The sequence below is a fragment of the Argopecten irradians genome, chromosome 3, assembly GCF_041381155.1.
Source record: "Argopecten irradians isolate NY chromosome 3, Ai_NY, whole genome shotgun sequence".
NCBI lineage: Eukaryota > Metazoa > Mollusca > Bivalvia > Pectinida > Pectinidae > Argopecten > Argopecten irradians.
In genome coordinates, this window is record NC_091136.1 from 18,286,817 (window position 1) to 18,314,220 (window position 27,404).

At 36.8% G+C, this 27,404-nt stretch overlaps 4 protein-coding genes across 4 annotated transcripts; 2 read left to right on the forward strand and 2 right to left on the reverse strand.

The window, feature by feature from the left end:
* Positions 1 to 274: 274 nt before the first annotated feature.
* On the reverse strand, positions 275 to 3,374 carry LOC138317713 (transforming growth factor-beta-induced protein ig-h3-like). Its single transcript, XM_069259570.1, has 6 exons — positions 3,031 to 3,374; positions 2,093 to 2,307; positions 1,632 to 1,818; positions 1,156 to 1,254; positions 874 to 987; positions 275 to 517 (listed from the first exon to the last, which is right to left on the reverse strand). The coding sequence occupies exons 1-6, from the start codon at positions 3,167 to 3,169 to the stop codon at positions 387 to 389; spliced, it is 885 nt and encodes a 294-aa protein (XP_069115671.1). The 5' UTR covers positions 3,170 to 3,374; the 3' UTR covers positions 275 to 386.
* A 3,460-nt stretch (positions 3,375 to 6,834) lies between these two features.
* Positions 6,835 to 9,938, forward strand: LOC138317718 (uncharacterized). Its single transcript, XM_069259575.1, has one exon. The coding sequence runs from the start codon at positions 7,208 to 7,210 to the stop codon at positions 9,338 to 9,340; it is 2,133 nt and encodes a 710-aa protein (XP_069115676.1). The 5' UTR covers positions 6,835 to 7,207; the 3' UTR covers positions 9,341 to 9,938.
* A 480-nt stretch (positions 9,939 to 10,418) lies between these two features.
* LOC138317719 (P2X purinoceptor 7-like) lies at positions 10,419 to 14,319 on the forward strand. The gene is made up of 3 exons (XM_069259576.1): positions 10,419 to 10,901; positions 12,893 to 13,120; positions 13,862 to 14,319. Exons 1-3 carry the CDS (start codon positions 10,720 to 10,722, stop codon positions 14,016 to 14,018), a joined length of 567 nt encoding a protein of 188 aa, XP_069115677.1. The 5' UTR covers positions 10,419 to 10,719; the 3' UTR covers positions 14,019 to 14,319.
* LOC138317720 (uncharacterized) lies at positions 12,106 to 19,750 on the reverse strand. The gene is made up of 7 exons (XM_069259577.1): positions 19,174 to 19,750; positions 17,133 to 18,125; positions 16,210 to 16,393; positions 15,626 to 15,871; positions 15,073 to 15,244; positions 14,581 to 14,735; positions 12,106 to 14,253 (listed from the first exon to the last, which is right to left on the reverse strand). The coding sequence occupies exons 1-7, from the start codon at positions 19,534 to 19,536 to the stop codon at positions 14,042 to 14,044; spliced, it is 2,325 nt and encodes a 774-aa protein (XP_069115678.1). The 5' UTR covers positions 19,537 to 19,750; the 3' UTR covers positions 12,106 to 14,041.
* Between the last annotated feature and the right edge of the window lie 7,654 nt (positions 19,751 to 27,404).

Below are 27,404 nucleotides of genomic sequence, written 5' to 3' on the forward strand. Positions count from 1 at the left end.
GTGGTACAACAAGGAGTACCGGATGGGGTGTGTTGCTTGTAAATGGGAGGCAAAGGCATAGTGTATACCTATGTCCATCCCTATGTCCGTTTTGTTACGCTATTCCCAACTGTAACCTTGATTTATATGGGTATTGATTGTGTGCATTCGAAAGGTTTCCGTTTCCGTTGTTTAAATGTGGCATTGAAAAAGAAAAACTATTGTATTCTGATGATAAGTGTTGTTTAGAGATAACGCTTCACGATTTAATAATACATATGAACAAAAACTTAAAAACCGCTATACATTTTATTGCAAAACAATGTATAAACAAATAACAATAATGATGTTCGAGCATGATACTATATACAGAGGATGGTAATTGTAAAGAGATGTTGTTTGTTTAATTACTTTCCGAGAACGGCAGATCCTATAAACCTTAAAGGAAGAAGTACATGGTCAATTACATGGACGACACCATTGGTGGCGGCGATATCAGCCTTGATTACGTTTCCGTTGTTGACATGGACGGTGTCTCCTGTAACACAAGTTTATTCAATATAAATACTGTATATCTCAGGACAAAAATGAATGAATAAGTGAGCAAATCAAAATAAAAATCATTTTGTTTGGTGATAACGTTAGCCGGTGCTATGTTATTGTCACACTTAGGTTTTGTTTTATTTCACATCGTATTTGAATATTATCACTTTCTTGTATAAGAAAAAGGGAAGAAGTAATTATAACATTTGGTGTGGTTTGATGTCCTATATACAGCCATGATCATTAAAGGAGAACCTCCCATGAGATGCGGCGTCTGAATATTTGAATATTGTGGAAAGCGGCGGTATATTTGTGTTGTGTCTCCTTGAAATACTGTAAATGACAACGTACCCGACACACGGATCCTGATGATGTCGTGGTGAGTATCAAGTGTCCTTACGTGTTCCCTGTTGTAGAGACCAGCGGAATATTCTGTGTGTGGAACCACGTGATATTCTAGAATTTCTGAAGATAAAGAAAGGTGTTTTAAATGTCCGAGATACATTTGTTCGATTTATATAATATATGAAAATAGTCCAGACAGCTCTCAAATAAAATTTTGACATTTTCCAAGTTTCCAACCCATTCAATAGCAATTTACCAAACTAACAGGAAAACAATTGTTTGTTTTACCTTTTAGAAGTTGTGGGTTATTGGCCAGATTGTTCAATACTCTTGATCCTAGTCGGGCAAACGCATCATTAGTAGGAGCGAATACAGTCAAACCGTCACCTAGTGGGTAAACACAACATCTTAATAATTATACAAAACAACATGAGTTTTAATCATTTAACTTCTGTCTACATTGTAAAATTGTTTTAAAAGGTTCTCAAAATGTTAAGATAAAGTAAAGTGAATATTTGGAGGCGGTTTCAGCCAAATGTTTAAGTTTAAAAATGTTACTATATCTCGTATAGGCATACGAATCCGTCATCTGGGTACTTTTAGTCAGAATTGTTTTGATAAAAAACCATGACAAATTAACTTACTGTAATGAGCTTTATCAATATGCTAAAGGTAAAAAAACATTTCGAGCAGAGTAGGACGGCCATTTCATTTATCATACATATATCGAGAGAAAATGAACTTTCCTTCTAAACAAAACCTACCTTGTAGGGCTGATACAAGGTTTGCTGATTGGACCTTCGATAACAGGGTGGATAACTCTGAGTTACCGGCTACGAGATCGACAATGCTGCCCTCTGGTGGAAGCATTACAGAATCAAGTATATGGACATATCCATTGCTAGCCTGGAGGTCGAAACGGGAAATTGTGGATCCCTCAGCGGTTACCTTCTAAATAAGGAAATCAAACCATGAATGCGGTTTTTTATAAGACGTTAAGAATATATATGCAAGTCAAACATGCCTATAAAGACCACTTGAGTGACAAAGAAAATTGGTCTATAGCCAAGTTGTTATATATTCCGGTTTATTAGTGTTATAAATGACCATTTGAAAACTAAGAAAGCAGGTGTTTTTGAAACAGAGGAAGTCCGTAACGCAAGTTTCACACGTATTGTCGATTTAACGAGAAGATATCTCTAAAGACAATTTGTGCCTGACTCACATGATTATGGTTGTAGATGTTAAGACGAATTTTCTTGCCAGCAAGGGTATCAAGTTGAGCCTCGTTAGAAGCATCCTGTTTTCTGATTGATCCCGAAACCACGTGGTATTTCAAGACGTTGGCGAGAGCATTCACGTCGCTGCCTAGGGTGGCCATAAGGCTAGCAGGCAGCTTAGCAAAGGCAGCATTGGAGGGGGCGAAAATGGTGAAAGTCCCTGTAAATAGACAAAAAAGACAATGTATGTTTGTCATTAAATCTACTCACTTGTAGATATGTGAGATTTTGGCAAAACCTTTTATATAACTGTTTGGACGTTAAGAATAACATTATATGTGCATTGCCAGGGAACATATTGGGTAAGAACCAATACAGAGAATGCATCCTAAGTTTAATCGAATTGCAAACAAATGTGAAGCCTCCTGCAATATCAAATATGAATGTTACTAAATGCCTTTACATTAAGTTTTTTCCAAAAATAAAAAATAACCTAATGCATTGTTAAAGATGCTCAATCGCCAGCAAAGTTTAAATGATACTCACCATGTGAGGAATTACTGATGTTTGATTGTGTATATATGTTACTAATTAACATAAGCATACATATAAAGTATTTTATTTTGCTTTTGGTGCATGCGCAATCAGCATTTCACTCTGTATTGGGCATAGATCCATATATTTCAGGGGCGCAATTAATTATTTTTAGAAGCTCAAACTTGTTAATGTGGTAATGGTGTAATGTAAGTAACTTTTTAACTTAAAGAAATTACTGATTCGCAAGCTCCTAGTTTTCATAAAGATAAATGCAATTGTCGATGGTGTAGCATCTTTAACAAGAAATATTATCTTTATTCTGACAAAAAATGCTCAAACGAAAATAAAATATTTCTGATTAAATGAATTATAAAACATTTCATCTTCACAATTAAAACCCACTGACCTTGAGTGAGAGCATCAGCTAGACCAGCTTTCTGTACCAGACTGATCAGAGTGGACTCTCCGGCCGATTGTAAAACTTCTACTAGGTTACCGCCCAATACGGCATGTAAGGCTAGGGTGAAGCAAAGTATACGAAACATGTTTTGTTTTCTGGAGCGAGAATCAGCGACTGTTTCGTCTGGAGGTCTCTGGAGGCGAGTGGTGATTTCGACAAATTTCAGCCCATATTTATGCCATTGTGGATTCGTGAATTTGTTTCATTAAATGGTGATGTAACATTCTCGTATTTTGTCCCGTGTAAAGCAAACGTGACTGATAGCAGCGTAGAGAACGAGTTTCCTCACGTGGATAATTTTCGCTACTGTAATGAGCTGTATTGAATATTGTAGATAAGAGATATTTATCATACCGACTCTTTCACATACATCATGATAATGTTAGACAACTATTCCGCAGTCTCGCAAAACCCACAACCGCACCTCATACACGCAACATGGAGTATACATTGGTGGCAGTCCTTACATGACACTGGCTGTTCATAGGACGCTTAATTATAAAGCAAATAAACAAACATGACACTGTTTGACTTATAATGACTAACGTGTGTATATTTCATAAAAGAAACATAGTTTAATGTTATGTCGCATGTTCTTTGTCGAAATTGAACTTTACATTTCAATGGCCATACTTTCCGTAGGTCCTATATTTTAATAAAATAATCTTATTATTTTGTGCATCATTCTTATGATAATAATATGTTTTCTTAATTTTATCAATTAATTGTTAAATTAATTTTATTCCACTGTTATTGTTTTGCCTTTCAGCCCCACAATTATTACGTTTCTGCAACGTTCGTGCAGATTTACCTCCGATATGGCTAGTATAATACGTTGATCGTGAATACAATAACAAACGAAAGCTCTCCCTTAATACCCACTAATATATTGTTGAACTCTTTCAGGAACCTATGTATGACAATGTTTTACATTGCATTAGTTTAAGGTTAGAATTGTGTTATTGTGACGACACTCTGTATATAGCCACTCAAAGAATAAAATGTAACATGACTTAATGATAAATCAAAGAAATGCATATTTACCAAACAAAACAAACAAAAAACTCGGAAAAAGATACATGTATTTTTTATCTATGTCCCGTATCTTTCCAACTTGAGGAGTAACGACGCTTTCTATGGGACTACTTCCTTCTTTCTGTTTTTATACAAATTATGCTTCCTTTGTAGAATTATTTCGGTAATGGAACAATTTTTTTTTCCATTTCTTTAATTCTGAAATCTGTGCAACGAAAAAAATTAATATGAATAATGATATTTCAACGTTTAAATTGCATTAACAATTCTCGTGTTACTTTACTGTCTGTTTTAACCTAAAACATAGTTTTATCAAATCAATGTTTCACTGCAATGAAATGATTTGCAAACTGCAGTATAAATATGTGTTTTCTTCAATCCAAAGCGTTGAAAACTTTTCAGTGAATTCCGTCTAAAATACAATCAAATACAATCTAACAAAGGTATTACTATAATAGGATATCTGACCGGCGACTTGTCTTGCTATCCTGACTCGCGTCTCAATGACCGACACTTCTTTCTGGCCAACACGTGGCTTAAGAATCATGTGACCTTACATAAGCTTTGCATTATCAGACGACAGACACGAGAAAAAACGTGCGATACTTGTGGAGGCACGTGAGTGCTTGCACTACATACAGTGTGAACGTACGATATATGAGATTTTCAGATACACATTTCATTTATTAGTCACTCTAGTATGAAATAAAAACATCTTACATACTCCTATACAATGATTTTACAGCACACTATGTTATGTTCGTTTTGTATGTCTTGATAAAGGGGCAGATCGCCTCAATTTTGTTTTGTCCGAAACGGTTGGAATTACTTCCTTGTCCCATGTTATATTCATACATATACTGAATTAATGAATCGTTTTGCCTGGTTGTATTTTAGTAACAATTGTATATTACTGTGCTCCATTAATACTAAAAAATCACATTTTTGATCAGACTGACAAGAGTGATTTTATTTTATAATACAATTATTCGCATAACATTTCATTTCACGTTCAGCCTCTAACATCAACATATTTTTACCTAACATTGAAATGTGTATCATCTGACCATCATAAAATTGTAAAAAACAGGAAGGAGTAACACGAATTGTGAATAAAAACGGAAAGAAAACTACTTGAATTGTCAATACCAATACACTTCTCTGTATTATGTACAGTCATCCAACACGTATACGTCCTTGTAATGTTTTGTGGTATTCCTAACTTAAAATAACTACGATATAGCTGATAATGTAAAGTGAATTATAATTAGTTAAGTTACAATCGCGATCGTATGACGATTATACAGCTATAGCTTAATCTAGTATAAAAGGGGAAATCCTTTTTTGATAACAACCGATTAACGTTTACCTTTGACCTAATACTTATCATACGCAGGATGTGTTGACTGAGAACGGCAATGTTTAATAATCTTATCAATATTTAGAATTTTCAACACTGACGATATTTATCTAATTCTGTACAAGCAATAACCATGACACACATTCAAAGAAATGCAAGGGTGATAAGACACGTTAAAAGTTATCAGAATGGAGTACAGCTGAGAATGCAAAGCGTGAAGTCATCTTATCAATATCAGTATTTTCAACTCTGAAGATATTCATCTTATCCTGTAAAAGTAATGAACATAAAACATTTTCAAAGATATGCAAAGGTGATAAAAAGATGTGTTAAAAGTTATCAGAATGTAGCACAGTAATACATGGCTTAATTTTATAGTTTTGGTTATCACGTTTCATTCTTCGTCAAGGTTCCTATAAGTTAAATGTTATATAACGTATTACAAGTATATATTAGATACGCTCTGATTTTCCACTTTTTACATTGACTTATACATGGTCACGCGACGTTCAATATATAACGTTTTAATTTTATGTAGGTATTTTGATTTTTAGAAACACCGAGTTAATATTCCTTTACATTGTCCAAACGCTGCATTCTGTAAGGTGTCGTTCTTTAACAAATGCCTTTCGTGTAAATAATATGCACATTTTTTGACATTTGTTAAAATAACGACCTTTCTATATAAAATATAAGGACCTTTAATCGGTCCATATGGTGTTATATTGCCAATATAGATGCTATGCCCCCGGTCATCATTTAATCTATTCGGGCAATATAACACCGTATGAAGCTCACCAAAGGTCCATAATTGATATATATCACCAATTACACGGATATATGGTAGAATGTTGCAGTTTCCTGGACCCCACAGGTAAATATTTCGATAACAATTTAAAAAACGTCGCATCCTCCTAAAGCAGGCATGCATTAACACCCAGAACACATTTGCATACAGGGCGACAGTCTTTAAATGACTTCGGCTGCTATTGTAATGAAACTTTACGCCGTATTAATCATTTGTTTGTTTAATTAATCAACGTCCTATTAACAGCTATGGTCATGATCACCAACCAAATCAACGTTAATTACTACCAACGTAATAGGAAAAATATTAAAATCAAAGACTCCATTTAGATCAAAGTTATATATTAACTAGCTTAATCACATCACCCATCTTTGATTCAAGAATATCTTATTTTAAAAATAAGACCGTTCAGGTTTGATATTGCGTTGCACCCATGTTCCGAGTACTTCACGGTGATATCACAAATGTGTTATCGTCTGGCTCTGTAGCTGGGGACGTCTGAGCGAAGTCCTCGGCCTCTTATCAAACACTAACGTTATCCGTACCAAGTACACACATATGACTACAGGCTGGACGGCTATTATTAATCATTAGTAGTAACATGATATAATATACATATATACGCACAGGAGACTACGTGGTAACGAGGAGGGATTTCCACATAGTAATTTTCTGGGGAAGCAAATAACATCATCAGGTTAGTGATTAACAAATAACTGAAAAAATGCACAAAGTTTATAAGGTTTTCCGTGAAAGACAGTGTTTCATTTATGTAGATAATACATTCTAAGGTGACATCCGGAACACAATATCTAGCTAAGTGGTTTTCTGACGTTTGGAATATAGCACATCTAGCTCCTTTACTTGTGTGTACTGTTTCAATGTGTACAACGTAATACGGGTGAAGTACACTACCGATCATGGCGGTGAGTCGCCTAGCTTCTAACTTGACTGAAGACTACCTCACATGTAGTGTATGTTGTGAAATATTTAAAGACCCTCGCCAGTTATCGTGTGATCATTCGTTTTGCCTTTCCTGTTTACTTGACTACGGACAGAAATGTGTACAATCGGGTCAGATTAAATGTCCAATATGTCGGACAGCTAACTCATGTCCGAGCGGAGTGGAGTTTTGTACCTGGATTAAATCTTTACCGTCTGATCTGCTACTTATGGCAATCTTAACAACGGTGCAAAATCATGATTCGAACTCGCTAATTCCAAAAGAAGAAAGTGTGTTTTCTGAAAAAGAATCGACAGACGGCGGCGAATGCCAAAGCTTTTGTACAAAACATGAATCTAATATCATGGATGTATACTGTTTTACGCATGCACTATTACTATGTGCGACTTGCGCCTGGATAGATCATGCACAATGTCTTAGTTTTCCACTTGATGATTGCTCTGAAAAAATTAATGGGCTCATCACACAGCTTATGACACGATTTGACAAACTGTCAAATCGTATTATTGACCTAAAACTACAAGGCGAACAGAGCAAGGGCATGATTGTGAAATCTAAATCTAGTTCTCAAGCCTCGTTAATAGAAATACAAGAAGTGCTCCAACAGTTTTGGAGCAAAGCACAATTGAATGTGCAGCATCTCGCGCAGTCAATTCATCAACGTGACAACGACGTCCTCAATATGGTGTCCTCTGTTAATGTAATACAGGATGATATCTTGCATTTGACGCAGGATCTTGGAAAAGCAAAAGAATCCGGAGATAATGTAATGAAAACAATCCAGTTGCTGCATGAAAGTGATAAGCGGATACAGGAGCATTATGGTAGTCTAAATAACATTGGAACTGTTTTAGGCAGAGCAACTTCATTCCATCTAGATACAAACGAGGACCTTTTGGAATTTTGTTCCAATTTTCAGACTGTCGGTATTTTGAAGTCGAACGCGACGGAAAATATCTGTGTTCAGTCGGACGATTTATCTGAATTAGAGCTTTTTCTTAAAACATCGGCTGCACCTCTCGACACCGCATCTAATACAACCTTGAAAAATACACCTACTGCAACATCAGCGACTGACATCACAAGAAACACAGAGGTTACTTCAGAAAATGCTACAACTTCAACTGGTTCTAACCCCGATTTAGAACAATCATGTGGCAGCGTTGATAATTCTTCATTATCCAACGATGACGAAGGTTTTATACATGTAGCTGGGAAGCGCGGTTCTACAGCATCGGTATCTTCAACAGCGCTGTTCGAAAGCTTTTCGCATCGGGCAATTCACGTACACGACAACGTTCGGGGGATTTTCACTCTTTCTGATTTATGCATAGTCGGAGACCACGTGATCATAGTGGACCAGTACAATAGCTTGGTAATGAAGTTCGATGTTAGTTCCGGGGCATGTGTTGAGAAACTGACCGTAATGGAACCACACCACATCGCTCTAATCCCAGACTCTTCTTGCGTTCTTTTCACTTGTTGGTCTCTTAACGAGATTTACACTGTTGAAGTGGAACCTATTCTTCAGGTTAAAGGAGAACCTCTTAAAACTTCCAAACATTACATTGGCATTCACGTGTACAACAGACAGCGTATGCTTGTGTCAGCCCTCGACAAATCAATTGACGTCATCGATTTCCACGGCCAAGTCATCCATTCCATCCGACCACGCTATCATACTGTCCTTCCCGGTATTTTCGGAGGAAATTGTATTCTAGTACCTGCTGACCTCTGTCTGTTATCAGAGGACAGTATCCTTGTGTTAGATGGTGTGAGAAAATCCATCGTAGCCGTTCATTTTTCAGGGAAAATACTTTGGAGTAAACACATAGATGGACTTTCCGGTTTTACTGTCTTCAACGGAACGGTCTATGTATGTAATAGTAAATCAAACACAATTATGACCCTGAGTAAGGATGGGAAGATCAGAGATCGTCATTTCTTGTCGAAATTCATCGGCATCAAACGTCCCTGGGCATTAGATGTCCGCGAGAACATTACAGTTGTTTCAGAAGATTCGCCTTCAGGAATATTTCACATAGTCATTGTTGATAGTGATGGGTTACAATGTGAAAAACCGGAGTAAATTGAAAAGGTTGGCTCAATTTTTCATCGGCATATGCCGAGTACCGATTGGACAATAATAAAAGTTCTTGTTCTGATATCGACTTGACTAGCCTAGAAATCCTTTTTACTAAGGTTGATCGAACGTGAAAAGTATATATAAAATACCAATTTAATTGCAATATTCAGCTGTTTTAGAATTAAGTTTGACTAAAATAAAGATCCTTATTATCACTCGTTTAATAGCGAGGGTGATATTAAGAGTGTGTTTTTTAATCTGATTTGTCAGAATAGCTATGATTGAGATGCAGCAGAATTAATGCGATTATCGGGACATGTTAACGATATTTGGGTAGGATTCGATGACTTCGCTAGTCCATTTTATATCGGAATTTTACGCAATGGACTAAGGGAGATAAACATGTCCCCCCAACATGTTTCAATCTAAATTTCAACAAGCACTGTGACAGATTTACTATTCATTTTAATATGTAATGCAGCTGCGAATCTTTAATCCAATTTCACATTATCTGTCATAAAATATGATCAAGGGGTATATGTGCAGTTTGTTTCAGATACAATTGTATTCCAAACACAGCTATTAAACAATTCATATCAAAGTAATGTGTTTGATTTCCGTTTATTTGATCAAAATAACGTCCTATTAACAGCCAGGGTCATTTAAGGCCGGTCTCCCATGTATGCGGTGTGTGGTGTGAACGAAATAAGGGCAGCAGGTTAAGTCTAACGCCCTAACAGCAGGGCAAGATTGGAAAAGGTTTGAATTGCCAAGAAGTACCATCTGAAATTGAGCAGCACAATACTAGGATTTAGGGTATCATTTGATGCAGCAAAGAATTTTGAATCATGATGCATGCATGTAAATATCGGGAGCTTTATTATATCCGTTGGTACACCAAACCTTGGGATATCCTTTGAATGAATGTCAAAGTCATTTATTTGAACAAATTTGGTAGCCCTTCTTCTAAGTAGATTTTGGATCAGATATAGACACACAATTGAATAATGATCATCATGGTGTACCTGCGGCCCCTACTGCATGATCGTAAAAGGCGACTAAATTTAGGATATTATCTTTTCTTCTTAAAGGATTTAGGCCACGATTTTTGTTTGTTGTAAAAATACAAACAAAACATATTACAAAGTTATGTAAAAAGCAAATTGGCTCTTCTCCGACATTCCTATACGCGCTTTCAGCTATTTCAAAGCAGTCAGGGATGCCGCGAGGCTTGGCCTAATATTTAATGAGCTGAGCGGTCACGTGACAATATGACGTCACAAGTGCAAACTCTCACAACACGGCCCGCCTACTTCTACTGTGTACAAGTTCCGTAGCGTTTGACAGCTTACTTCAGTATCTCCCAACAGCTTTTTTACAACATGGAAACCGATGACAACGAAATTCCCGATGTCAACAACGTTTTCAAGATCGAACCATACCAGTTTGAACCACTGAGAGCGGAGAAAAGCTGCGATGATAGACAGAATTCGGATTCAGAGGACTCTGACATTGACGACGAGGAAGCCATCCAAGTAGAACAGCGACTTCACAACACTGCATGGTTAGTTTACGACATTGGTTGAGAAATAAAGAATTTTCTTGTGAGAGATTCTTCTGGAATATATTCAGGATAATCGAACTTGATAAAATCGTTTGAAAATATCACAATTGTTATACATTTTTTCAATCGGCCGATGTTGTCAAATTACATAGATCTGGTCGGACGATCTTGTCAAAACACACATTTTCAATGATGTTAATTTTTGTTTTTCATCGAACGATCTTGTCGACTCAAGACGCACATTATCCTTTGATCTATCATCTGGTTTATTCGTTTATTTATTTTAAATCTAACAAAGTTCCGTGGTCTTCGAATGTAAGACAGCTAATTATTTGTTATGCTTTCACGATATGTAAAGCTTAGGTGTACACTACACTTCAGAGATCACGCCGGTGTCAACAGAGACGTTCCCTTTGGTTTATCACCATCCGTCAATAGTGACGATTTTAGGTGAGGTTATATCACATATGATATATACAAGTGTCTGGTGTCAATTAACCTACCTGACAGGGTAACAGGTGCTTATTGTCAAACCATTGTTCCCTTTTTATGTATTGTTTCTAATAATGACCTATAGATTTCACATATATGGTATATATATATATACAGTATGTATTCACATTTTGTGTGGCTGTGAATTGGCCAAAAAAATGTACGTTTGTTTAGGGTCCTCCGACCCTACCTAGATGTTACCTCCCCTATCCTAAACTATTTATTGACAAAAATAAAATTTAAAAAATCAAAAGTTTTCCTCAAGTTTCCGTTCTTTTAATTAGTTTTGCCATGATAAATCTGCATATATGCAGGTTACATATATCTGCAAAAAGCTTTATTGAACATAATGATCGAGTATGTGTACCAAATGTCATTGATCCATTTGTGAAGTGGATGTCAGAAAAGTGTAATAAAATATTTAAAAAAAATCACCTACCAGTATATGTACTTTCCTTCTCTATTTTTTTGACTTCATGTGACCTTAAACAGTTTTTTCTTGGCCAAATCACTTGTTCTGGATACTTGTTCTGGATACCAATTTTTACCTGAGGGTGAGTGCTTATGTGTATGGCAGGCCCTTGTAGTACTACATGTAGGCCCTCATTATAGTTACTGAAAACTGTATCACATCAACCAACCCCCTCTTGACTCGTATTTGTTAAAATCAATATAAATTGACATTATCAGATAATAAAACTAAGACAGCATCTGTATTTCTGCACTGATTTCGTTTTTATTTTCAACAAGATAACTGGCATTTCAACAAGTTTTATTATTTAACACTAAACAGATATCACATCAGTCACTCTCTTCTTCCTATATAGATTCTAATGTTGTAAGAAAATAAGTGAAAAAATGTCATAAATAAATATAGAAATTGAATGATCAAATCTAACCTGGCATAAATTTGTCCTTATTGAAAATCAACATACATAAATACATTACATTCATACATTACACACATACATACACACACAAAAACATACATACATACCATACATTACATTCACACCATACATACATTACATACATACATACATACATACATACATACATACATACCATACATTACATACATACCATACATTACATACATACATACATACATACATACATACATACATACATACATACATCACCACAAGTTATGAGTCTTTAGTGTTTAAAATAAAGATATAGTTTTGATCATCGTGGAAAAAAAGTAAAACGCATGACTGTACCAAGCAAACCCGTCATTGCCTTATACCATAACAGAAACCAAGTTACCATTTCTGCCATGTTGTCACATACATCACAGCCGGCTTAGGTTATGGGAACCATAGATTGTCATACTTTTTTATCCAAACTTTACCAGGATATATGAGATTGATAAAATTTAAAAAGAAATATGAATCTTGCTTTACATGTAAAAATAAACAATTGTCAAATTTCTTCCATCAACCTGTCTCTTGTAAAATGAATATGCTCTTGCAAGATACCCTATTTATTCTTTTTAGGTGTGAATGTGGCAATTGTTCATCCATGACAACAATGGAGGAGTGTGTTTGCTGTGCTGAGATAGATTTAGTACACTACAAAACAGAAACAGCAGATCAGGAGATCCACTGCATCATTGAGCATGAATCCTTCATTGCAAACTGCCTGAACAGACATGTCTTGCACGTCTCCATGTATGAGTATCTAGAAAATGTGGGTCCATTTGATGACAATGACCCCATTCATGAGCAAGTAGTTTCAAATATTTTAGGATTCTGATGCAAACTGCAATTGTTTTGTTAAAAAATAAAAGGCTTAATCAAAACCTGTTAATTCATCAACTTCACCAATCTGATTAAAACACAGATCCTTATAACCATTCGGTTCAACAGAGGATCTGACACTATCCCATAAGGGGTCACGTTCAGATGACCTTTATACCACGTGTGTTTCAGAGCAAATGCAGTTTCTACACCTTACAACATCGATTGAAAACGTCTTTTCTCCCCAGTATACATATACAATTAGCTTTGTTGTGCACTTCGGGCGAGATGACTACATACACGAAAATAATTTGGACAGTGTTTTTTAAACTATTTCGTCCCCAGTCAAGATTCTGGCAGTGCCAACTTGATCGGCCATTTCAAAAGGTCATCTTGACGTGACCCCTAAAGGTATGTTCTCAGATCCTCTTATCCAACGTAGTGATAATAAGGATCTGTATTTTAATCAGATTGCAACTTCACTAACCTTCAGGGTAGTCTAATAATGAAACCATATAAAAAAAATACACAGCTGCTACATTTAACACATTTTGTTAACAAAATAAGAAAACCATGTTTTATATAAACCTTATCTCATGATCAGCCTATTCATACCATTATACCAGATAATCATAGAATTATCAGTATATGGTCCTTGTCCATACTGTTGTATAGTATCTGTGACAAAAGCAACCACAGTTTTAGTATAAACTTATTACATTACAGGATATACCGTCATATTGCCTACAGGAGATTTGTACGCTGGATATGGCATCGTTTAGGACGCCACAATAGGAAGATTTTGCCTTCTTGTGTGGTACAGAAAATCAGAGAGACATTTCCATCAGAACAGTACTGTGGATTTCGATATCCTCGTGTGTAGTTTCTGCAAACTATTTGGAACGGTTAGTTAGTGCATGATGGTGAAACAGATGTGTTAAGAAAACGAGATCGGTGGTGTTGAATTAGTTCCTCCTTCTCAAATCGCTCGAACGTTGAGGCCAGGGTGGGAGGGTTGTACATATTCAGAAGTCTGATGTTGCTGCCTGCAGTTTTATATGTTGGACATTCTGTAGTTCTTCTGTCCACGACAGCTTGTTGAATATGTGAAACATAACCTGAGAAATAAATTATTTGATAATTAAATTTGTTTGACTGTAGAAGGTCACTCCCATATACATGTATACAGTTGTTGAGTTTTATATGATAAACATTTTATGTTCGGTTAACATAGTGAATTAGAACATATTTGTATTTATGTCTGTCTATACCCTACAGCAGATGAAAAAAATTATGCATTTTAATTTTTTAAAACTTTTTTGTGTTTTAGTTTTGGGTACTGGTTGTCTTAGCAACCACTTGATCCACATTCCTAAATTTGTAAATTGAATTTTGAGATAAATAAAGATATCTCGCACACCTGGATAAAATACAATTATAATTACCAAATGTTGGTGGAGGTTTGCACGGTTTCACTACTGCAACTGTTCCCTTTTTCGCTTTTGGATAGCAAGTAGCAAACTGCAACTGGCCATCCTTTGTAGTTGCCTGGGGTCTGTTGCTGTTTTCATTGTAGTGAAGAGCAGCAGCTACACTGTTTCTGAAAAGTATATATAATAATGTAAAAACATTTTTCAAATTAATATCAGCTTATATGTTAAGTAGATCGGGTACTGACACTTTTAATTTTCTTTCCCATATCACTCAAGATACAGTTCAATGAGATATAGGTGTGTATAATTATAATTGATGGTTAAGATTAGTGGTAAAAAATGTACAAGTATAATTGAGAACTTTGGCTCCTTGAAGGTAATGATTCCACTTAAAATTAAGCGATATAATACTATTAAATTTTAAGTACATGTGCCAAAATACCAACTCGATCACCAAGTAATTTGACCCTATATGAAGGTGGGTCCCATAAAAATACTACATACCTTGCATTCATGGCTGCATACTGGAAATGTGTGCTCTTGGGTGCAAAATGGTTCACTATAGAATGAAACACTTCTAAGACGTAGGTTTGATGGACTGGTGACAGCTTTGGTATGTCCTTCATCAGAAACTTGCTGGTGACCACTTCATTCAAGAGTTTGAATGGAACTGATCCTGTAGCAAAAAAAAAAAATTCTTAAATTTTGCCGACCAGAAACATAAATTAATTAAACAATTCTATTGATTTGTATTTCATGGACAACACTATTACATGAACAAAATATTGCAAGTACAAAATGAGAAGTGAAGCAGCTTTGTTGGTCATAGTTTAGGACAGATAAACTGAAAAGTTACCAGGTGTTTGTCTTTCAATTAAGATAGCATTGAAAATAAACCAATGATTACAATTAATAATGACTGAAAATGGCTGCCTTTTATTTGCTTGGAAGCACAGGGATATGAATAATCTTGTGGTATGATAAACTTATCCAGAAATAATTAAAAGGAAACTCATGTCCCTGTGTTTGGAAAATTAGATACGTTTTGAAAAATTACCTTCTTTGAGCCATGCTCGGTCCTCGGTTAGTTCCCCATGTTCACATGCTGGATACCTCTGTGAATGTCCAACATGCTTGTTTCTGATGTGGTTCATCAAGGATAACCATTTGGCGGACACCAACTCACCATCGCCATCACAGGAAGCTGACACCCAGTGCATGTGGTTTACAATGGCTTTGATCCAAGGCCGGATTTCCTGTCCACGTTTTTTCTTAGCCATAGCTTCCAGCTTCTTTGATATACCTATGATATACACCTTCATTATAAGAACTTTTGACATAACATCAACTCAATTTCTTCAAAAAAAACCCAACATGTTTGTTAACCAACAAAAAAAAAATGAAATTTTAAATTTTAAAGAGAAAATAGAAATTCACAACACATTTCAATTATGTACACATAAACTATAAAATCATCAACACACCATACACTCTATATGCCATTAATATACAATGTATGGATCTTATATTGAGAATAATGTCATACAATTACATGGATATAATATGTATGCATATTTATGAATGATACATTCACTGACAAGTATATATAGAGTAGACTATGTAGTTTACAAAAACATTTACCTTTTGCCACATGCCACACATCAAAGTAGTGTCTTATGTCGCTGTGCTCTTCCCTCATGAATTTCTTTACCATGCTGTGACGATCAGTCACCAGTGCCTTCACAGTGACATGCCTGTCAAGACATGCCAGACCTCTCTTGAGACCCTCTAACTCCATATGGGTAGAACTTGCAACTTCATTACACTGCAATTAAGACAAAGCAAGAAAACAAATTAATAAACATGTATGTAAAGTACCTTTGTATCATAATTGATCAGCTTCAGTCATTAAATTAATTACTACAAATATAAAGATTTACATGAAGTATCAGTATTCTTGTAAACATTTTTATAAACTTTATTTCTTTTCCATATTATTAAAAAAATATCAATTACTCTTGTTGACCGAGTTTACAACTACAGTCATCTCATGATATATAATTATTATACAATGTGTGATGAATGGGGAATCAGACAAACAAGTGTATACACTGTCACATATGTATTACCACTATGCAACCACCATATTATATGACTTATACTAATGAAATAGGTGAAAATGTAGCGGCCAGACTGGAGTTCGAACTTGGGACCTTTCATAGCTATGTGGTTGCCAATTACCCAGCCAAACCAGTCCAGTGCTGCTACATGCATACATACATGTGATTCAAACTACCAAACCTCTGTGATCTTGAAACTATAAGTCACAATTAACACAGATGCCAGAAGCTGTGTAATGTCACAATGTTATTTCTTATTTGATTATTGACTGAATTGCCCATAATTATAACCAAACAAGTTCAGATTTTAATTTAGTATATGCACAGTGAAATCTGTCCAATCTGACACCATGGGGGAGCAACACTTTTGGTCGGATAAGACAGGATGTTGGAAAAATCAGGTGTCAGATTAGACAAGTTTCATTGTATATATACACAGCTTACCTGCACTAGATTAGTGGTGAGAATCTTGTTGGCCTCCAGATCCATGAGGGTGTAAGTCCCGTATTTTGCAGAGTACCCCGGAGAGTCACATCTGGCATCACCTCCAAGAACTACCTCCTGTCCTTGTATCTGTTCCAACAGATGAGCCTGAGAGGCAATCCAAGTGGTTTGAATAGATGGCACAACATATAAACTAATCAAACGACTGCAAGTGCTGGTGCTGAACATCTGCAAGTTCATGTTGTGGAAAAGCTGAAGTACCTTTGACCCACTGCTGCCACTGGTCATAATTGCAGATGCAGTCAATAAATTGCACCAGGGTAAAGTCTTGTGGCAAGGCTGGCTCTTCCATGTAAAGGAGTGTCCATTTACACACACAGACCTGGTCACAATCATTGTACCTCTGGTGAATTGGATGAGAGGTGTGCAATCACCTGAACAATATCTACAAACAGACAAAAGTTCTGTGAGAGCTGTCTCACTGACCAGGAACTGCTTCTCCTCCACAGGAGACACATCATTCTCTAAGCGGTAATTCATAATGTTTACTTCTCCATCATCATCATCGCTACATTCTAAGTCATCTGATGTTGGATGATAGTCCTCATCGTCACTGTCCATACATACATCACTGTCAATCTCGTCTTCTTCCTCACTTTCATAAGACACAGTACTAGTCTGGTCAGGAATCTCAATATGAGCAGCTGGTGTTACTCTGATCTTGGTTATTTTGGGATCAGTTTGAGTTCCAAATGACCGACACATTGGTGATGTTGCGGCGTCCGTTTGATGAGACCGAGTTCTCTGAGGGGGCAGTAGCTTTACCTGAACCTTCTTGTTACACATAATGGGTGGCATGGTTTGACAGCAAGTATCCTGTGTTGTGTTTGGCAGCTGAATAACCTGTGTTTCATCAATTTCCTCCTCATCATGGTTGGTCACTGTACGTGTGATATCCATCAGTGCATTATTACAAATTACACTCGAAACGAACTGAAACACAAAAAAAAAAATATTTAAATTAAAATTACCTATCAGATTGTATCCTATATATAAATTGAGTCAATTGATGTATAACTTTTGGGTATGAATCGAAGGATCAATTAGAAAAGTACCACAGGCAATAAGAATTGAATGACTAGATTTGTTATACCTCAAAAACTTGTATGGTTTTGTGAGGTTCCCATGACATCATGCATATGCTGTACATACCGAGTGTCATACAAATCCTCACATGTACTTTATTATAATTTGAAGGCCATATATATTTAATTCAATTCAACCGCATAACACTTTTATATAAATTAATGTACATTTATGTAACTGTAGATCTAGGGGTGACACAGATCAAAGTAGAAAATTTCCATATATATACATGTATACAGTAGGCCAAGTGAAAATCCATGAAATCAATTCTAAATCGATTGAAAAATATATTCAGATTATGTTCTTAGCCCAGATCTACTAGTGGTTGATTATTTTCAACATACAAGTACATATGGTCAACTGTATGCCATATAATTACTTTACTGTAGAATTCAATATAAAAGGACATACAGTCAGTAGTGTAGTGACAAAATGAACCCCCCCCCCCCCCCCCCGGATTATAAAAAATGTATTCACAGACACACTCATACATGTATGTATACATATACTCTAGGCGTAAATCTATTGTATATTTTACACCACAGGCGTCTGGTTTGATAAAAAATATAATAACCAACCCCTACTATGTTCATATAGTAGGGGTAGGATATGTTATTTTCCAAAACCAGATGCAGACGCCTGTGTTTTACACATATGTAATCAAATAGCCGACCTGTTTAGACTTTATTTTCCCTGCTCTATGCCTACATTACTGTATAGTACATATATATACCCGACGAATAGCAATGTTTTAATTTAGGTACAGTACATATAAAAAAATACATAGCACGACGTCATAACATCGAATTAATGATTACATTCTGGCATGAATTAGTCTAGACACGGATATATGTAGATATGTATATAGGTCACTACAAAATTCCTCGATGCCTACCTCGGCTCTGGCACGCTTCTCAAACGCCCCTCGTACACGGGGTCGGGCAGGAAGACTGATGCTGCTAACTTCATTTTGCAGTTTCAGGGGAACATCGGGCACTGCATCTTTCTTCAAAATCTTCCGAGAGTACGGCGACGACATACCCAAAACTACCATAGCTGCTGGATCTCGTGCAAAACGTGATGCAGAGAAATGTTCCTCACACAATCTATGATGGGCGGAAGGCTTAAATACACGCCGTGTATAGTTGATCCAAATCTGCCGGTATGGCTTCTCCTTTGGAAAACTGAAGAAACTTATCTTTTTTCCTCCTTTCTTGTTGTTGTGGTTGTAGCAACCAAACGCCGCACACGCTACCATGGCGATAATGTTTCCGATGATGTTGGATTGTTGTCAAAAATATGCAAATAATAATGGTGGGAGTGTCTATGTAAATATGGCGGCGTCTATGCACTTGTGACGTCACATGCCAATCAGCCTCGATCCCGCCCACAAAATATGCATATTCAAAGGCGTGCTCAGAACAGACGTCTGTCTGGTATACCAGTTACGAGGGACTCGGGAAACAAGGTATATCGGAATTTATTTACATTATTGCATCATAATAGCGAAAAATACAGCTTTTCATAAAATCGTGGCCTTAATCCTTTAACGTTTTCCTTGGTACCACCTCATTTCTGGCCTTCTATTGAGCGTTCGTCCTTGTGATGTAGGCTCTAGATTCTGTGACCGGGACACATCAACGTCTATAAAAGTGGTACATTTTGTAGTTTCTGTTCTTGCTTAGCGCTAAGCATACAGGGAGTCGGACGACTGGTTTGCACATTGGCAGTATAATGTGACTGGATGGGGTGTGTTTTTGGTGGCTTGCTTTAGTGATATAGCACTATAAAAAGGGCAACACGAATATACCGCACTCTCCCAAAACACGCAATGCTACAGCTACAAACCAAATACATTTGTGGCCGTTGGACATCAGGTGTAAAGAAGGATATTTGTTTGATTAATTAACATCCTATTAACAGCCAGGGTCATGTAAGGACGGCCTTCCATGTATGCGGCTTATACTCTGTAAAGTGTGGGTGTGCGTTTTGGGAGACTGCGGTAAATTAGTGTAGTGTCTCCATATGTAGTGAAACTGTTGCTTTTTTTATAGTAAAGTGTATTAAAGGATTACTAGTGCTTAACAACAGAATATACATTCATCCATAAGGTACAGAATGAGTGCAACTGTCACTGATAGAGAGCTGTGATACAAGACAATCTAAAAATCATTATAAGTTATCATTTGCAATAAATCCATGAGTACATTTGCATCGAAATGATAAAAGTTTAATTCACAAACTTCCTTAAAATATTGAAATGAAAATTTTATATCAAAATACCTGTAATGTGATATAGCACATGTGATATGACAGTTGAATATAACAAAGTTATTCTACAAAGGAAGCATACCATTTTGACAATTTACAGCAAATTACTTTACATATAAAATATACAACTACAATATCAAGCATAATTAAATAGAAACACATATTTCTTGTTTTGTAGATCAATCCAAACATACAAGCTCTAGAAATATTGATAGAAAGTGATAAAAATGTGACCATGAACCCACCTGATCAAGATTGTTTGGTTTGGCTTGTTTGTTTGATTAAATATAAGATCTATTAACTGCCAGGGTCATGCAAGGACAGCCTCCCATGTATGAGGTGTACAATGTGTTTTCGGAGACTGCGTTACAAGAGTGTTTGGAACTTGCAATGCAATCAAGAGCCAATAAATTTCAAAGCCAAAAGAAGTAATCTTTTAATATGTAGTAGAATTTCTTTATAGTTTAATGCTATCCCAAGAAAGCAAAGAGTTTGGGTACTTTTTTACCCCCAAGTCATTTGTTTGTTTGATTAAATTTACGTCCTTTTAACTGCCGGGATCATGTATGTACAACCACCCTTGTATGCGGTGTTCGTGTTGTATCTTCTTGTATAGTGGAACTTTTGCACCTTTTATAGTGATATACCACCAAAGCATACTACCGAAGACACCCAGAATCACCCCATCCGGTCACATGATTACTGACAACGGGTGAACCAGATATCACAACCTCCGTATGCTGAGCGCTAAGCAAACCTAACCACTTTTATAATGTCTCGGCCAGGGGACAGAACCAAGGGGCGAGCGCTCAACCAAAGGGAAAAAAATGTGGTGTGGTGTGAAGTGAGACGGTAGAGAGAAAAAAAATTGAATTCGGGGGTGGCCCTGCAGGTAGGGCATTATAATTGTGTCTGCTGCCCTTATTGCCCTTTTTATAGCGCTATATCACTAAAGTATGCCGCCGACACCAAGTAACACACACCACCCGGTCATATTATACTGACAACTGGCGAACCAGTCGTCCCACTCCCTGTTTGCTGAGCGCTAAGCAGGAACATAACCTAGAGCCTTCCTCACAGGGGCGAACGCTCAATTCAAGGCCAAAAGTGAGGCGGTGCCAAGGGAGGCATTTGGAAAGATGGAGTCAGTAAGGAAGAAGAGAAACAATAGGATCCTAAATTAAGTCGCCTTTTACGACCATGCCATAGGGGCAGCAGGTACAATTCTAACACCCTACCTGCAGGGCAGTCTATCAAACTAAATGATTTAGTAACATTAAGTTAAATGAAATATTTTCATTATCAATTAGGAGGAGGGAGGGGGTTGGGTGCAGTAGCTGAGTGGTTAATATTTTTCGAAATATTACTACAAGCCCTCTATCTCTGGGTCGCAAGTTCGAATCCCATGTGGGGCAGTTGGTAGGAACTGGCCACTTATCAGTGGTATTCTTACATGACCCTGGTTTTTAAATTGTTGTTTAACTAATAAAACCCAATGGTGAAGGTATTAAATCAACAGAAATCTACTGACATTTGTTGTTTCATGGTAGATTAAAGTGATCTTATATAATTTGTATGTGTAATGTAAAACTAATTGCCAGTATTTCTTACTGTATTGCAATAAGTGTTGTTCCTACAAATGTTTGTATGAAACTGTGAATGTACAGATCTAGAGGGCAGCCTAAAATTCATTTTTATTCATGATATTTCAGCTGCATTCAGACACTTAGAAAATGGATATATTGGATGAGAATATGGATGGATCATCTGAACAGTCAGAGGAATTAGACCACTTCATGTCTCGCCTATTCAACTGACAATCAGATTAATAACAAGAGTGATTCTAATTCAACTACAGAACAATTTATAAAGAATCTATAAAAATATGCAGCAGAATTTCAAATATTGAAACCAGCACCTGTGGGCAGCCTGGAAATTCAGTCTGAAAGATGATGCAATAAAGCCGACTGACAGCTTTAGACTTCCACAAGGTTTTAGAAGCAGTAGATTGTCATCTATAAAATAGTTGGAACTCTGACATAAGAATAAGGATGTAGACTAGATCCTTTGCTCGTTTCTTTTCATATTTATATATAGTCGTGTTCAAAACCACAGAAGTTTTACATTCTGTCATGGCCCTGCAGGTAGGGCGTTAGAATTGTACCTGCTGCCCCTATTGCATGATCGTAAAAGGCGACTAAATTTAGGATATTATCTTTTCTCTTCTTAACTGACTTTATATTCACTAATGCCTACCTTGGCACCGCCTCACTTTTGGCCTTGGATTGAGCGTTCGCCCCTGTGAGGAAGGCTCTGGGTTCTGTCCCCTGGCCGAGACACACCAAAGTCTATAAAAGTGGTAGTTTCTGCTCCTGCTTAGCGCTCAGCAAACAGGGAGTGGGACGACTGGTTCGCCCGTTGTCAGTATAATGTGACCGTGTGGGGTGTGTTGCTTGGTGTCTTCGGCGGCATGCTTCAGTGATATAGCACTATAAAAAGGGCAACAGTTCCACTATACAAGAAGACACAACACGAACATACTGCAGTCTCCCAAAACACGCACTTCACACACGCTACACACTGCATACATGGGAGACCGTCCTTAAATGACCATGGCTGTTAATAGGACGTTAATTAATCAAACAAACCAACGATCATGTTCGTGTCATCACTTTTATTTAATGAATTCATTTAATTTTCTAATAAATGTACACAACTTAATATAGATTTCGTGTATATAATTAAAATGAAAAGCAAATTAGACTCCTCAATACGGTCCGTTTATGGAATGATTTCCCAAATTTGATTGACCGATCGCACAACTGTGCTGTGTGCGGTCACACAACTGTATCACAGACTGACCCCAGCAACAGCCTGCCTGGTTATGCATCTCGACCTGCGGGAATGATAAAGAGTCTTCAATAGGAGGAAGTCTCCATAATTCGACCTTGCTGAGTGAACTTTGTTTTTCTAGTTGTATTTACACAGGTTTCACCACCCGATCTGTTGTACATTACTATAGCAAATCGTTCCATCTGGAGATCCATCCATGTCTCCAAGGCTTCTGGTGTTGAACTCCGAGCACAGAATGCTGACGTGATCCTGTCACATATCCCATGCTGTTTTGTTGCCTACTCCGTAAAAAAGGCTACAGTGTCACATCCGGTAAACGCTGAACACCTCTCCAGGCACAGGATATTGGCATTATTGGAAGGAGTTTGAAAGTGTTTCCTGTACCAAATGCTACAGCAAATTTATATGCGACTTCTTAGAATTCCAAACCTTTTTAGGCCGTCCTTCCATGACCCTGGTTGTGTGAAGCGTGAACGAAATAGATGTAGCAGGCACAATTCTAACGCCCTTCCTGCGGGGCCAAATTTGTTGCATTTCAAGCATTTCCCATTCTTTCTCTGCATGGAGGGAGTAAGGATTGCTTAGGGCAAACAAACCGTGAATAAAATTATAAAAAAAACATTAATACGTTCCTTATTTACACACTGTAACAGGGCACGAAGCATCCCCCGTCCGATGGCCCGGGGCCAGTTCTTCTTCTGCTCAGGCAAGTGCCAATTTCAGTTGAGAGAACATCCATAAAAGCTCTGTCTTTGTGATTGTTATTCTATGTCATTTCATAAAATCGTTCTCGTGTTAAATTCTTGAGAAACATCGTGAAATATAAGCTTCCTTTTTACGAACGTACTGCCATTCGCAAAACAGCAATGTTACGTTTCTATTTCTCTAGAGTTATCGCTACAATATAGTGATACTATACGAGATATTCCGTTTTGAAATCCGGATCGGGAAAGCGTTTGTTGCCTATGATCTCGTGTCATGGATGATAAAAGTGTACATGATCTTTCATTGTTTGTCTAGTTACGCCGTGATAATGCCTAGGCTAATATTTGACATTACCGCTCTCGTTAGTAATAATATCGGTATTGATGTATTAATGTTGTTCAATGTGACCGGGTGGGGTGTGTTGCTTGGTGTCTTCGGCGGCATGCTTCAGTGATATAGCACTATAAAAGGGCAACAGTTCCACTATACAAGAAGACATAACATGAATATACCACAGTCTCCCAAAACACGCACATCGCACAACATACACGCAACACACCACATACATGGGAGGCCGTCCTTACATGACCATAGCTGTTAATAGGACGTTAATTAATCAAACAAAGAAAGCATATTACAACTTGCATGTTTGTTACTTTTGCATGCTACATGTATAATAACTAATGATGTTTTATATAGAACACCGTACATGTCTGTAATGCCTATGTTGCTTTTGCATGCTTAACTTTTAGAGCTCTGTCTGCTCAAATTTTCCCTTATAACCTCTTGCTTTATAAAAAAAAATCTGGATTTTTTAACATGTATGCACAGTAAGGTTTGTTTGTTGTACGTTAATTAATCAAACAAACCTTTCTGTGCATACATGTAAAAAAAATCCAGATTTTTATATCACTGGTGCAAAAACATATTTATTTTGTTGCTAAATAGCATCATTAACATCTATGTACAGATTTGCGCAGAATTTATTTACTGCAATTACTGTTGTTTCTGCCATTTTTTTTATTCACCGTCCGGTTTGCAGTCGTGTCAAATAGAATGTGTTCTTTGAGTGGATGTAATAACAGTGGCTATATACTTAGAATTCGGGCAAGCAAAATATGTGTTCTGCACAATGTAAATTATGGTAAATCTCCTTTAACATGTGATCCTCCTTTTAAACTGTACACATTTCCATCCGAGGACAATCCAATAGAACGGCAGTGTTGGATGAAAGCCGTCAACAGTAGAAATCCAAATGACCCAATAAAGATTTGGATCCCTAAATCTGATTCAAGGATATGTTCTTTACATTTTAAAGATAACAAACCAACAAAAACAAATCCTTATCCGACTTTGCACTTAGGCCACAGTCAATCAGTCATCACTCCAAGAAAACCCCCAAAAGAGAGAGAATTTATTCATTCCCCAACTCCCAATAAAAATATCAAAAAGAAATCTTCTTGATGGTGCATTCATTGCAGATGCTCCTGACACATCAAACCCTCAATTGTTGCGTCAAAATTTTACACAAACTTTCACAGCAAGTGAATCTTATATTAGCCATGAGCATGACTATGATGACTGCTCATCATGTTCTTCATGCACTGATAAAGAAATTACAATTATGAAATTGAAAAAAAACAAAATCATTTTTCCCAGAAAGAACTTATCACTTACCAAAAACCTCATCCAGCCATTTGGTTTGAAATGTATTGATGATGATGAAAAAATGAAATTTTATACAGGTATTCCTAGTACAGCAGCCTTTAAAAAGTTCTGTCAAGTAGTCATTCCCTTAATACCAAAAGTCCACTTCTGCAACGGCCCTAGACTTACTTCAAATCCTCTGCGATACAAACTTGGACACAAAAAGACAGGTCATAACCGCTGTTTCTCTGGGAAAAATGAGTTGCGTTTTTTAATGAAAATTAGATTGGAATTGCTGAATCGAGACTTGGCACAAAGATTTGGTATTTCTAAATAACACGTTTCAAATACGTTCATAACACGGGTCAGGATTTTATCAAATGTTCTTGAAGCTCTTGTGTCCCCCTGTAGTCAAGTTTACAGAGAATCTTCCTCCCTCTTAAGACATCATCATACAGTGCTGTTAGACATATTATAGACTGTACAGAAATATTTCTTGAAACACCAAACAATCTATCTGTAAAAACCAATACTTGGAGTGACTACAAGAAACACAACACAGCAAAATATCTTATTAGTATAATTCCTTCTGGAATGATAAACTTTGTTTCTGAGGGTTGGGGAGGAAGGACCAGCGACAAACACATAACCGAGAACTCTGGCTTTTATGACTTAATATTTACAGTCAGTGGTGAATTGATAGTATAAACCCCGTTGATTTCAACCAAAGGCTACTCAACTTTATTTCTCGATAAATTGAGTATGTCACGCGCAATTTGGAGCCGCGCGGATGAATTTATGATGGTCCAAATCAGAAACTTTTGGTGTTTTCAGTAACCGAACGTACGTTCGATGAACATGTACATGTATCAAAATAGGTTGGAACACATATACATGTATGTGTGTAAATACAAATGTAGAAAAGTTACATTGTTTATGTTACTACCGTATCTCTTTGAGCAATGCTTCCGTGCGTATGATAAATAAACAATGTTGTACAATGTACAGTTTTGCACACTCCGATAACGTCGCAATGTTTACATGTTGTGTGTCTGTGAGTCTGTGTTGTTCTCTACAACATGTAGCCTAGATCTACATTATATTCGTATTTTTAACATCTTTGGTTGTACGCGAATGGATAAGATATGTCAGAACAACATCAGTATTTGAGTTGGATAAGTGTAACCAAAAAACGACCTAGCACGACAATGCATTTTTGTTCACCTCGGCGGACAGACAAGTCCTGTACGGTATCTAGAATCTACTGTGAATCGGCGAGAGTAGGTCTTACATACACAATGTACGTTTGGGTGTTTCGAAATATCAATGAAACGGAATCCTATAATTGTAGCTTTACAATACTTGTAATAGACACCTCTAATATTTATTGAAGTGTTTAAATCAACAATATATTCTAACATTATAGCTAACATTTTGAGAGCGGTACAGTAAACGTTTACAGTAGTGGGCCTACCTGTGTTTGTACATGTTCCTCGAAACGACGTCCGATACATTTGAAAATCTCTAAAATCCGGAAATAATGACATGGAACTATGTAAACATCCGTGTATTCAAGAAATTTCAAACGTGAACTGATTAAGTAGAACTCAAGTGATCACAAAATTGAAGAAACTCTCTGTTTGTCACACC